At 47.4% G+C, this 13,465-nt stretch overlaps 1 protein-coding gene across 3 annotated transcripts in view; it reads right to left on the bottom strand.

The window, feature by feature from the left end:
• Positions 1-7,961, bottom strand: part of ACTN1 (actinin alpha 1) — an 87,354-nt gene extending 79,393 nt beyond the window's left edge. For 2 of the 3 annotated variants that reach the window (XM_066188238.1, XM_066188236.1), the window contains exon 1: positions 7,737-7,961. In XM_066188238.1, coding sequence (XP_066044335.1) covers positions 7,737-7,841 — 105 coding nt within the window. In that variant the 5' untranslated portion in view covers positions 7,842-7,961. The remainder of the gene's footprint in view (positions 1-7,736) is intronic. The other variant, XM_066188237.1, reaches the window with a different exon arrangement.
• Positions 7,962-13,465: the final 5,504 nt, after the last annotated feature.

Here is a 13,465-nt window from a genome sequence, read left to right as displayed (position 1 = left end):
AAAGATTCACTTGGATGAAAGACCAAAATCCCCTCTGTTTATGCGTGCATACCCCAGCCCTGCAATGGGAGCTGTTTGAGAACACTGAGGCCTGAGAATGTCCCTGCACAGTCTCATTCATGTTGTCGTGCTTCAAAGCAGCCATTTGGACGCAGAGTAAGAGGACAATCGCAGGTAAAAGTATGAAGACAGCAAGCTGCAGTACATATGAGAGCTGCTTCCAAAGGCCTGACCCAGCCCTTACCAGCAAGATACACTCATTGCCAGCTGAACGGAAAAAGAAACAACGACAGGAAACCAGCATGGGGGGAAAAAAGGTTCTGCTTTAGTGCCTAATAGGGAGTCAAGAGGTTAAATTGGCACCAGGCCACACCACATCCTATGACCAAGTTCAGCTCTCATACAGTAGTGGAACGAGAGCTGGGAAAGCAAGGGCAGGAAGGGAACTGGAAGTAATTTAATTAATCATATTATTAATTATTTTTAAAATTAATCATAACCATGTTAGTGCCTTTGTTCACCTAAGCGTTTTTTAGGATTGGCCCAAGAAGTCCCCAGTTCTGTCCCAGGGATCTGAGGGACTATTGGGAACCTGTATGTCAGTCTCATGCGCTGAGGTCAAAAGGAAGTGGTGGGTGGTTCTTCAGACTTCGATAGAAGGCTTTCCTGGCATGACTAACACCAGACAGACAGTGCTGCTGCTGACAAGTCTATCTTACCACTCTTCACCAGCTCATCCCCACAGATTCAATCTCTGAGCAACAATGCTTCAGCCCCAAAACACCAGAGTTAGAGCACATCCTATGCCTCTGTGAAGAAAAGGTGACTGCTTTTCTTGCTGAAGCTATGTTTTTCTCACCCTACAGTTGTCAAGCATATTACACCAGCTTCTTCCCCCTTCAGGCACAGTTCATATATTGCTTTGATGGGATAACAAGGTTTTACATTCCTACAGAAGATCTGTAGAAGTCATGCTAAGCACATTCCTTATGATAACCATCATGCTTCCAACAGTCAAACATAGCAAGAAATCAGTTTTATATTCTCACACAGAAGAGCAAACTGTTGCACCGTCTACTGTCCTCCTCAAGCCATTTCTTAGACTGTACAAAATACCTCTAAAAATCACAGCAATACATCCAGCAAGCCCCTGGGACTGACACAACACATTTAAGTGAGACCAGTCCGTTGTATGCCGTTTTTTTGCAGCTTCCCAATGTTTCCCCAGACAGTCCTCCCGCCTCTTTTCTGCACTGACTGCTTTCTGCACCTCATTGTCAGAAAGAGCACAGCCATTCTCCAATAGTGTAAGCGCACTCCAGAGAACAGCCTAAGTGTCAGGCACAACAGTGATAATCCACAGCCAGATGGAAAATACTCTCAGTCCTTCACCACCACAGCCATGCAAGTTTTCACCATCTCCGTCACTGCTGTTTGTGCCAGCCTTAAGAGCTCCAGGTCAATGTCATTAGTGGATTCTAGTGAGTCGCCACAGAAAAGCACACAGGCTCACAAACTGGCTGGAGAGGAAACCGAATCCTGCTCCTCCTCCACCTGACAGTGTATGAGAGCTGCACCTCTCACAGCACACATGAGAAGAGCAAAGTGCCTACAGCAGGAGCAGCTGGGATCTCAGGGCTAGGAAGAACAGGTACCATTCACTGGGTTGCCACTGTAACATAGACAGTTTCTTAAAGTGTGATTCCAGTGTTCATGAACACCTTTACTGAACAGCTTTACTGTCCCACATTCTCAGTTACCATTCAGTTATACTTGAATTATACACAGACAATACCATCTCATACAAAAGCATGTGCCTCTGAGGGGACAAGAGGGGACAAGTTTTCCCCGGCACACAATAAAACTGGCTTCCAAATAGCTTCTACTTAAGGATGTCCTAAGTAGCATGCCACATGCCCCAAGCTATAAGCACTGCAAGCGGTCAGGGCAGAAAACAATGTTATCCTCTCTAGCCTTTGCACTAAATGCACTGAAAAATGCCATTACTAAATCACATGCCCAAGAATTTAAACTGGTTGCCTGAAGCAGTCAGCAAGAAATTCCCCAGACAGACATACTTAACATCACTGGGCTGGTAGCTGGATGCCTTTTAGGTGTTTCACGCTTCCCTAGAGGACTGGAAGGGTAAGTTCAGTACAGATTGGTGAGTACCATGTTCTCATAAACTGATCCTTGGAATCTATTACACATTCCCGCTGAAAGAATCTGCAGTCTCCTTTTTAAGCCATGCCTGCTTTCTCCTTAAGACTCCCCCCCTTCACAGGACTCTGAATAGGAGGGTAAGTCACAGCAAAACGCACATGCCTCATTCATCATCCACCATGAGGTTACAATGAATAATAATGCTCTCGTTAAAAAAATCAAACACGCACATCCTGATGAAACCTGATCACAGAAAGTATGAGGCAGCTCCCACACTCAAGGACAAATAACTGATCATCACAGCCAGATATTTCCAGAGTTCCCTACAGCAACTTTTGAGCCTCATGTTTTGAAAAGCAAGTATCTGGCAACAAGCTACCTATGTTAAACAACAAAAGCTTGATCTGAAAGATAGGAGATATCTGGTAACCTATATTGCCTGCCTGCAAAAGAGCAGCTGAGCAAGCATCCTTACGAATTTCACCATTCTGCTTCTGTGTCAATACTGGTCAGAGTGAAACAAAGCACACAGGACACTCAGGGGCATCAGGGCCACCTCCCCTGCAGGACACCCACACTGCAAACACCATGCAAACACCATAGCATCCCTTGCTATGGCCCACACAGAGTACTGTGCAGTGTCACAGCAGGAGCAAAGCAACCCAATGCAGTGCATTCATCAACACTGCACATTTATCTACCTCATGGCTGAATCTCTGATGGCACTGGAAGAAACTTTAGCAAACTTCAGTTTAGGAGTGGTATCCCACATTTCTGTGAGCCCATAGCAGCTACCACAACAGTAGCTTTCTGGAAGTCTAGACATGTTTCTCAAAATAGACCCTATCTGGACAAGAGGACAGTCAATCCAAGTGATAATGAAGCTGTGATTGTGGCTTTCACATTTTGCCAGAGATAATAGTCACACTCATACCACCTGATCGAAACACCCTTACCAGCAGGCCTGGAGGCAGGGTGTTTCCATGATGGCCCTATTTAATGGGTACTTTCTATCATTAACAACCCCGCCTCAGAGAGATGATGAGAACAGCAAAATTCAAATCATAAGAGCAGTAAGGCCTGCAGGATGCAGACACAGTAGGGCCATGAGACACGTGGCCTTTTTTTTTACCCTGGTATTTATGTGTATCTTTACAAGCACTGCATGGCACAGAGTAGTGAGAGACTGTTAAGGAGACTTAGGTTTCTAACGGGAAATTTCTGTAAGTTCACAAATAACTTAGCAAGCACTTATTTGGTGCAGAAAAGGTACCACCTAAGTCCCTGCTATCACTGCTTCTGCAGCACCATAAATCTGGCCAGTCCAGTTCTCTAAGGCAGAGATATCATTTACTGCCACATTGTCGGAGATGCCAACATGGCAAGGCAGAGCAGCAGTGGATAAAGCACAAAACACACTAATTTTATCAATTTGATTTTTTTCATGATTTTTGTGGGGGTTTTTTTAATAAAATCAAGCATTATTATCATTCCTTAGAGTATTAAAGTTGCATATGGCTATCTGCTACACACTGCAAATGAACACTGCTCCCTACTCCTAAGAAACCAGTTGTCAGGTCAAAAAGCAATTTGATATTTAAAGTTTCCCTGCCAGTTCTACGGCTGAGACAAGCTGCTTCAGGCCAGATTTTAAAATAAACCTGAATGAGCTGTACCTTGAGCAAGGAGCTCATTAAACGAGAACGGCCCACAGGAGAGCCTGCTGTATGCAGGACATGAAGACCGACCCCTACCAGCACCCCCCAACAAACCCAGCTTCACTCCAGTGTTATTCCTGACAATAAGGAGACAGTGGCCAGACACTGTCCTTCTCACCATCATCCTTCACCCCATCTGTGAAGAGCCCGTCATGTTGAGCACCAGCTGGCTCACCTAGTCCCTCACACCAAACACAGCTTCTTCACCAGCCCACCAGGAAAAGTTTGAATGCTGCAGGTGGTAACATGTCATCAGGAGGTAGGAATGTCCTTGTGGCCAAAAGTGATAATCTCCTGGCCACTAAACACCTACATATCTACTTTTTACTAGGCAAGCTTGTCTACCTTGACAGCTAGGTGAGTCCATTGCAATGGCTTTCAGCAAGTTTTGCTTTGCAGTTCTGGGAAACTGCAGGATCAATCTTGTTATGCCTTGGCTAGTGCTACTTTGAGGCTTGACTCCAGACAGGAAAGAAGAGAAGGGAGAGGAAAAAAAATGCTTTTAGAAGAAACTGCTGAGATGAGTTCAACAGTTCAAACTACTGAGATGTAGTTCAAAGGAGAAAGTATTTTAATCCCCAGAACAGACCCTCTGCTCCTGCACAAAAGATTGTGCAGAGGCTTATATCAGGTGAAAAGTAGCTGAATTTGTTCTGCTCAACTTTTTTTTTTTTTCTGCTTAAGAACAGCAGTGCTGTGATGAGCTTTTTAAAACCTCTCAGAGAGTCACTTCTGATAGACATGAAAAGTTTGCTTCACACAGAAAGCTGCTTTCCTCCCAGGAACTGTCACTTTATCCCTACACCATAAAACAGCTGCTTTCCAGGAAGGGGCAGGTATGAAGAGGTGTGAAACGAGGGCTTCTCCTCTGTATCATATTCAAGAGGCCACCTTTCACCCTCCAAATATGAAATTCATTCTGCAGTTTGCCTATCTACCCATTTCAAAGCACCATTCCAGACAGCAAAGGTTGTAACATCTGTCTCAGTACAGGTAGGAAACTTGCAAAGCAACTCCCAAAAGCTCAGCAAACTTGCCCTTATAATGCTCCTGTAGAAGATGTTACTAAAATTCAGTAGATCTTCCCACTTCTGACATCTGCCGTGAGTTCTGCTGAGCCCATGCAGCCAGGAGAAGGGGAACTGGACTTGAATTCGTATTTGAGTAACATTACTAGACTGCTCGCTTCCCAAGTCTCAATCAGTCGCAGCTGCACAAAGCTTGGCAGGACAGCAATGTGGCACAGCTATCCGCAGCCTACAGAGCCTTACTGAGCCAGGACACGAGGGGCTGGGTTGGAAACAGCCAGCAAGACACGGACACTTCTTGCAAAGACATTTGCTCGCTGCATTACAGCTGTGCCACCACTTTAGACACGCTGTCCTTGCTCCCAGAAAGGGCCCAAGAAGCAAAGTTTCAAGTCGGCCTCACCAGCTGGCCTCAGTGTTATAAATACTAATAATAGTAATAATGATGATAATTCCGTAGTACTTAAATCAGACTTAGGTGAAGAAAAACCTAAAACATGTAAGTCAACAAGGAAAGACTGAGCCTGAAAAGAACCTACAGGAATATTTGGTAGGCATGAATCTCTCCTATTCATCTCAGTAAGCTATTAACTAACATGTACTGTACTGAACATTTAACTTTAATTACTGCAGTGATTTCATTTCGCAAGTAAGAAGGAGTGACAGTTTTACCTCACCACACTTTGCAGGTTTTTGCTCGGTAGATCCTGTTACCTCCTTACATCTGAAGGAAGCAAGCCCCAAGACCCCAACAGGGCATTTGGTCACATTCAAACCGCCAGAAGAAGAGCAAGAGTGTCCCTCAACACATGCACAGTCTGCCCGGGCTGGGGTCCAATCACCAATCCCTCTGAGGGGATATTAGCCTGATGCAACTGGGGAGAGCCATCACTCCCGGACCTGATCCTCCTAACTACAGACACCAAAGAGGTGGGTCACCAAAAAACACTCAACTTGCATCCACTGCAGAAGGTAACAGCTTCAGCTGCCCATCAGCAGAATCAACAAAGTGATCCCACCACCAGTGACAGACATTTACCTATATAGTCTCCTCCAGTCCAGCAAGCTGGAGAGTGACTCCCAGCACATCAAATTCAACTGGCAGCTGTTGACCAGCACGAGAAGTTGGCTTTCATTACTTTAAACTCCCTCTTGGCTTCTTCCCTCTGCACAAGTAACCCACATTAACAGAACAGCTCTCTGTCACCCTCTTGTGATAGGACCAAGAGGACTTAAAATCTCCTGGAAGGAGGTAATACCAAAAGAGCATGACATTTACAGCGTGTACAACAACAGTGGGTTTAAGACTTCTTTTGAGTCCAAAGGTTCCATTCCTGTTTCTGACAATCAAGTCAGAGACCCTCTACATATAAAATACTTTACCTCACTCTGCACCATAAAAGGCAGAAAATCCCACAGCATGGCAATAATTTCCCTTCACAGCCCGTCAGCAAGGCTGGCGATCTCGCTCTGGGCCCCAGTAGCTGTTTCTAGATGTATTGGCCAGATACAGGCACAGGACTGGAAACAGAGATTGCAGCCAGGCAATCTTTTGAAAAGGAAGAAACTTCCCTCCTCAAAGGAATAGAGCTCTGACTTCCGATAAGCCATCCAGCACTCACAGCCCAGACCAAGACTGCATTCCTTGCTTTTCCTTTGCTGAAATATAATCTCACACACTATCAACTCTTTCTCCAGTAAATGTCCTTGTTTCTATGCTTTAGTTCCCATGCTGTCTACTCTCAGCACACAAGTCCCTGAGCAAGGAAACCACTGACAGCAGCTCTATAGCTATCACCTTCAATTAACTCATCAGACTCCGGGGAAAAACTTCTCAGTGGCACCATTTCAGACAGCTCTGTCCAGGAAAACCTGAAACACTTTGATCTGGAAGTGGAGGAGGGGAGGAGAAGGGTTAAAGAGGAATAATCATCTTCTCACTGTTGTGCTCTCCTTCCCAATTGTTCCCAGCTTTCTACAGAAAGCCCCACACCTCAGGCTACATTACATATGTTAATATATCGCTTGTGCATAAAAAAAGCAGTATCATCCTCCCTTTCATGGAAGGTCGGGATTCTTCTGCCTGCTCACAGCAAGGGGAGAGCAAGGCACGATCCAAAACACGAGCCCTGAGAATGAGTGACTGGCTGCACCCCGAAGTGCCCCTGCCATGCCAGCACGAGTGCTGTTCCAAATTCTGCTTTACTGTTGTCTGATAGAGTGACTAAAACGGAAATGTTTCGGGGATTAGGATTCCTGAGTGATCTAATACAGGATGCTTTTGGTTTAAAGGAGGAGGGGAAAAAAAAATATAACTAGCGAGCGGCGAGGCTGAAGCTCCTCCTGAGCTCCCCTCCCCACCGCCACCCTTTCGGTTTAAAAAAGGGCCGAATGTTACCATTTTTGGACATGAGCTCCGCGCAAGCCCTGCCCTAAACCATACCATTCAAACCAGAAGCCAGTTACCGTCCCGCCGCCGGCCGGCGGGGCCGGGGTACGGGCGGCGGCGGGGATGCGGGGGGGATGCGGAGGGGCCCCGCCACCGCCCGCCGGCGCCCTCGCTCCGCCCGGGCGCACCTGCGGGCCGGGAGCCGGTGACCCGGCCGACATCTGTTGCTGCGGGGGAACCCGCCGCGGCACCTCCCTCCCCGCCCCGCCATCACCTGCCCGCCCCCGCGTCCCCGCCGCCTCGCCCCGCCACGCCGCGCAGCGCCAGCCCCCGGCCGAGCGCGCACCGGCCCCGGCGCGGCGGTGGAGGGGGCGGCGGGGCCGGGTCCCGGCAGCCCCGCGGGATGTATGCCAGGGGAGAGGACGGCGCTGCGCCCACCTTCCTCTGCTGCTTCTCCCAGGCTGGGTCGAGGAGCAGGTCCCGGTCCCAGTCCTCCTCCGGCTGCATGTAGTCGTTGGTCTGCTGTGGGTCGTAGTGATCCATGGCTGCGGCCGCTGCTGCCCGTCCCGTCGCGTCCCGCCGGTGCCGCTGCCCGTGCTGTGCCCGTCCCGGCCCCGCGGCCGCTCAGCCCGAGCGCGCGGCGGCGGCGCCCGCTCCCACCTCTCCGCCTCGGCCGCGCGCAGCGCCGACGGGGGCGGGACGCCCCGCCCACCGCCCGCCCCCGCGCCTCTCATTGGCCGAGATTGGCGCTGCCAGCCCCGGGCCGCCCCCCGAGTGAGTGCCCCTCCCTCATTGGCCATCTCCTGCGTCCGTCAGAGGATCCGTGTGCCGTGATAGGCGATTTGTGGAAGCCCCGCCCAACTCACGGCCCCGCCCGACACCTCCCCGGCGTGGGGCGGAGGCCGCAGTGGCTGCGCTGGGGCGGGCCGTGCCGTGCCGTGCCGTGCCGTGCCGTGCCATCAGGGGGAGGATCCAGGGGGCTGTGGGGGCATTTGTCTTTCCAGGGCTCCGCGGCAGGATGGGGTGCTGGAGCCTGTACTGGGTGCGTCCTCACGGGCGGATCCGGGTGGCATTTTGTCACAGAATCACAGAATCCTCTTGAGTTGGAAGAGATCCCCAAGGATCATCGAGTCCAGCTCCTGGCCTTGCACAGGACACCCCAAGAGTCACACCCTGTGCCTGAGAGCATTGACCAAATGCTGCTTGAACTCTTGTCAGTTTTCGTGCTGTGGCCACTGCCCCGGGGAGCCTGTTCTAGTGCTCAACCACCCTCTGGGTGAAGAACCTTTTCCTAATATCCAACCTAAACTTTCCCTCATACAACTTCAGGTGCATCAAACCCTGTCACTATGAGGATGTTTTTGTGAGGCACAGCTGGCGCCCATCCTGCCGGCCCCGACGTCAGGGTGCTCAGTCACAGCCCACAGTCCTGCTGCCCAACTCAAAACACAGCTTGTGGCACTGTGCAGGTGTGCCTACATCTAGGCTGCAAAAAGAAGAGGCTGTGAATCCTGTTCCTGACTGGTAAGTGCCGGTCAATGTTGGGATTGCCAGCACTGGCGGCCAGACTCCCCAGTTCTCACACCTGGAGCCAGCAGGTGCAGCTGTGGGGCATCCAGTGCCGCCCCAGGGCCTCCCAGACCCACCTGCTGCTGTCTGCCCACAAATATCCTCTTTCACAGGAAAACGCTAAACTAAAGTGCATTTGGCTCATCTAGAGGTTTCCTAGAAGGGAAACACAACGCGTTGAGTGTACCAACATGCAAACACTTGACATGGGCTTCCATCAGTCAAGCAAGTAGAGGGGGAAAAGGACAGCAACATTGTTTGTTCCCCCAGTAGTCTCGCTGAGAAGCACTATGGGATCTCTCACAAAATCTAGAGGAAGCCCAATGAAACACAGATTTGAAACATGGTTCTACAGCACCATGCAGGGCAGAGTGAGCTTGTGTCCCAATTTGCCCGATACAGAAGAAGCAGAGAGTTTGGGACGCAGAGAGTTTGGGGCTCAGGGATGTGGGAGAAGGGGTAGCTGAGAATGAACTGGAAAGATGCTGCAAAGCACCAGGTTGAATTGAGCTGAAATGTTCTACATCAAGCTGGATTTAGCCCTAAATTACACCAATGAGCTCCACTGGCTTAAAAGAGGAATTTTTTTTCCTGCTTCTTAACAAACACTGGAGGTGAAATTGGATATATTCTTTACTTCTTGGCATAAGTAACTGTGCAGACTATAATGGACAGATGTATGGTATAACGGTACCCTGAACTGTACTCAGGCTTCATGTGATCTTCATATGATGCTCCTTTATCTACACTTGCAGTTATCAAAAACACAAATACAATTATCAGAATAATAACGGTTCTGCGACATTCAGAGACTTGTATTCACTCTACCTTGCATCAAGATGAAGCAAGATTATTTAAATATGTAAGTACAGTAAAATTCATAATTTTAAAGAGGAAGGACCAATTTTTATTTCTTACAACCATTTGATGAACCCCCAGTAACAGAAATTGTGAACCAACAGCTACAGTCTGATCACATGATAGAGAAACAACAAAGATGTCTAAAAGCTTCTTTCCTTCTCGTTTTTATTATTTATGAGACACTTTCCACCTGAGAAATCTGGAAGAATATGAGAATTGGTAGACATCTGGGGAAAAAAAAGGAGAAGGTAAACACATTCCTTGAGAGAAGTTTTAGGGTTTGTATTTTAAGGCAGGAGGTCCTACTTGCTTCACTGCCCCTATATTTTAAGAGCCCATTATTAAAACCCACTTTTCAGGCCTTCACAAATGTGGTGAGAGGTCTCAACTGCCTTCTGGTTAGTGGAGATTCTCAGCATTTCCCAGGAAACACTCAGCACCATGGAGATTCAAGCCTTGAGACATGCACTGGGTTTCTGTGAGGCTGAATCTTCTAGATGCTGCCTCTTTGGTTACTTGGAGTTGAGTTGCAAAGCAACTGTCCCCATACTCATAAAGTTACTAGTCTTACCTGTGTGAAATACACTCAGTGATCTCTTAGAGTCTGGTGATAGTATAAATAGGAAAATGGTTTTAGTTGCCAGTATCCTGTTCATGCACCTATTTCTTCTTGCACAGGGCAAAGGATGTATTAGGCAATTTAATAGACAACATAAGTGCAATAAACTGTTAGAAAATCAAGAAGTTGTGTGAGGTTTCTAGTGTATTAGAGCCTCTCTCCTAATTGTCCCTGACATTTGTATTTCTAGCTTCTTCATCCTTGCTTCTCAAAATTCTTTCTTAGATTTCTGGGAAATATCCTAATTTTTCACTCCTAAGCCTATCCCAACTATTAGCTTTTTACAAACTCCTTAACAAAAGGAAGTGAGTGTACTTGGCCAGAGTTTTGTGAACTTACAAGAAATAGTGAGGGAGGGAAAAAAGACTGTTTCCAAACTTGGGATAGTTCCCGGATCTACTTGACCTTTGGCCTTACAAACGGTTGTATCAGCACCAGGATGGGGAAGAGACAAGCTTGCAGTGGGAGAGGGAAGCACAGCAGCAACAGGAGCTACAGAGCCCAGTGCTGCTGATGGGAGAGGTGCCTGTAACCCCTGCAATACTCTAGTCTTCCTTACCTCCTTTCATTACTCCTAGAGTTCTCGTCTGCACAAGATTGCTAACTGATTTCTGTGGGCATTATTCCAACCCTGCTGGACCAAGTGGGTCTCCAGTAAAGTCTTTCTGATCCAATGAAAGGAGAGGGGCTTTCTTCAGGACAGGGGACAGAGTCACCATGGGAACAGTTGGACGTACATTCTGCTTCTTCAAGTGACAACAGATGAAAAGAGGAACAAGCCCAAAGGCGTTAGGGTATTTCTGATTACTGTTTGCTGCTCATTCTCTTTGTGCTTTGCATATTAGCTACAGGTCACGAGCTTCCCTGGGGACATATCTGGTTTTTGGCAAAGAACATCCATAAGCTTCTGTAATGAGGCCCAGCAGGTGAGCTCAGTCACTGTACAACAGTGAACAAGGCTGTGTTGGAATGGCCCTTGACTTTTGTTTTGGGAAGTCGCACAGCCAAGTTTCAGCACTTATATTCTGCAGATGCACAAAAACTTTGTTGCTCAGAGATTTGGCACTTAAATTTGAACTGGATGTTGGGCCATCACAGTAGAGAATTCTACAAGTTAAATTCTTTCTCCTAATTTCTATGTCACCAATTCAGGACACACTAGCACTAAGAACTCAGGTCCTGGGAAATGCAGGCATTGATTTGGTTGAGCTCAGTGGGGTATACCATGCTTCATGGGGTGTAGGGAGGGAGGGGCTTGGGCCCAGGCATTGGGTAGAACTTTATGTTTTTAAGAAGTGTCATGGAAAAACTGCCATGGTCATCGAGGGATGGGTGGAAAAAAGAAGGAACAACCAAGGTAGAAATGGTGTGTTTGGACAAAAGATAAAAGAGGCCCAAATGAAGCTCCCAAGTACAAAACATTTTCTTTCCTTCAGGGCCTCGTCACCCAAGTTGCATTTCCTCTTCTACCAGGACCCTACCATCCTAACTCCCTCTTTCCCTTTACTTCCCCACCCAACTACCTGGTCTTCCAAAACTGGCCCCCCAGTCCTTCACCCTAAACTGTGGGATTGCACAAGTAGCTGAAGAGGATGTTATCTCCTCCTTCTGCTGACTGGAGGCCAACCATGCTTGTTGAGAGCATGAGCTTTAAAACCAAAGTGATTTACAGAGCGGTCATCATATATATTTGCTAATATTGTTTGATGAATGTCATTACGTGAAAATGATTTTTCTTTCCTGTAAAAATCCTGATTTTACTTTTCTAGCAGAGGAGTATACCCTAGATTGTTCCCTTTGCTTTCACAGTGTCACTTAAACAACAATAGAATCAGGAATTACACCTCTAGTCCTATATTCCTGTTAACACATACCCCATCTACTTTCATCCTTCAAGGAGTACTTGACCAACATTGCCCATATAATGCCCCTTTGGCTCCCTCACTTTATCCCTGAAGGGAAAGGTGTGTGTTGCTCAGAAGGACACAGGAACATCATGCAACTAAAGCAACTTGGGGAGCTGCTGAGCTGGTTCTGCAGAGGAACATAGGGAGCAAAACTATCCAGTGACACTGACAGAGTCATGTTAGATGCCCATGAAACACATTGTACAGTGAAATGATCACCTCATTGGAGTTACCATCCTTATTCTATGATATGAGCATAGAGACATTCAGTCACTCAGGGTTAGTACTTCTCATGTTTTGCCTTCAAGTTGCCCTTTACTGAGGAACAGGTCTTTGTAGGTTTTTTTTGCTTAGTCTTTTCGATTTTCTGCGTCAGTCTTTAAAGGACATTCCATTTCACTGTGCTGACACGGTACATTTGTCTGTCCCAAATAATAAAGAGACTCAGGAATCAGAGAAGATAAAGACAGTAGCATTTTCCATGCTCCTACAAGAGACAGGGAACAGATTAAAGTGCAGAAGAGAGCACACTTCAAACTGGACACCATAAGTACACAAATCCCTGACAACTGGTGCATCCACATACAAACCAAAGGCTTGATCCAGGCCATGCTCAGTGCCCTCTCTCCTGGTGGAAGCAGAGGAAGATGCTGCCCTGAGGCACAGGGGAAGCCATGGCGCAGCAGCTGCTGCAGAAGCTGCACACCTCCATGAGCAGAGCTCTGAAAAGCAAAGCCAACCAGTGCTTTCCACATGGTAGTAAGAAGGCAGGAGAACCTGCTTACCTCTGGAGACTGCAAATGAAATATAGAATAGCTTGTTCCTCCTGCCACCAAGAGGGACACTCAGGTCTGAGTTTCTTGTTCTCTCTCTCTCTGATTGCACAGAGCTTGCCTGATGATGTGCCTGTGGCTTAAAGAGGCAAGAGGCAGAATTTATTGTTTCTCTCTCTTCCACTTGTTCCTGACCATGGAACAAGTGTGCCAAGTTTTGGAGGTAAATGTGAAATTTTTCTGGAAAGGGGACAGCTGCAACATGGTAGGAGAATAGCAAGGAGGGATTACTCTCTTTCCAGCTTCCACCCTTGCCTTCACAGAAAACCTTTTTTTATGTGAGAGTCACTGTGCTCTCAGACCTATCATTATTTAGCTCCAGCTTAAAAACTTCACTTAAAATTCATTCACTTTGATGTTCTCCATAATTGCAAGTCT

The sequence above is a fragment of the Chamaea fasciata genome, unplaced genomic scaffold (assembly GCF_029207755.1).
Source record: "Chamaea fasciata isolate MVZ Bird 193981 ecotype frontalis unplaced genomic scaffold, bChaFas1.0.hap1 SCAF_7, whole genome shotgun sequence".
Classification (NCBI taxonomy): Eukaryota; Metazoa; Chordata; class Aves; order Passeriformes; family Sylviidae; genus Chamaea; species Chamaea fasciata.
The sequence above is the reverse complement of the archived record's forward strand: the minus strand, read 5'-3'. Positions and strand labels throughout refer to the sequence as shown.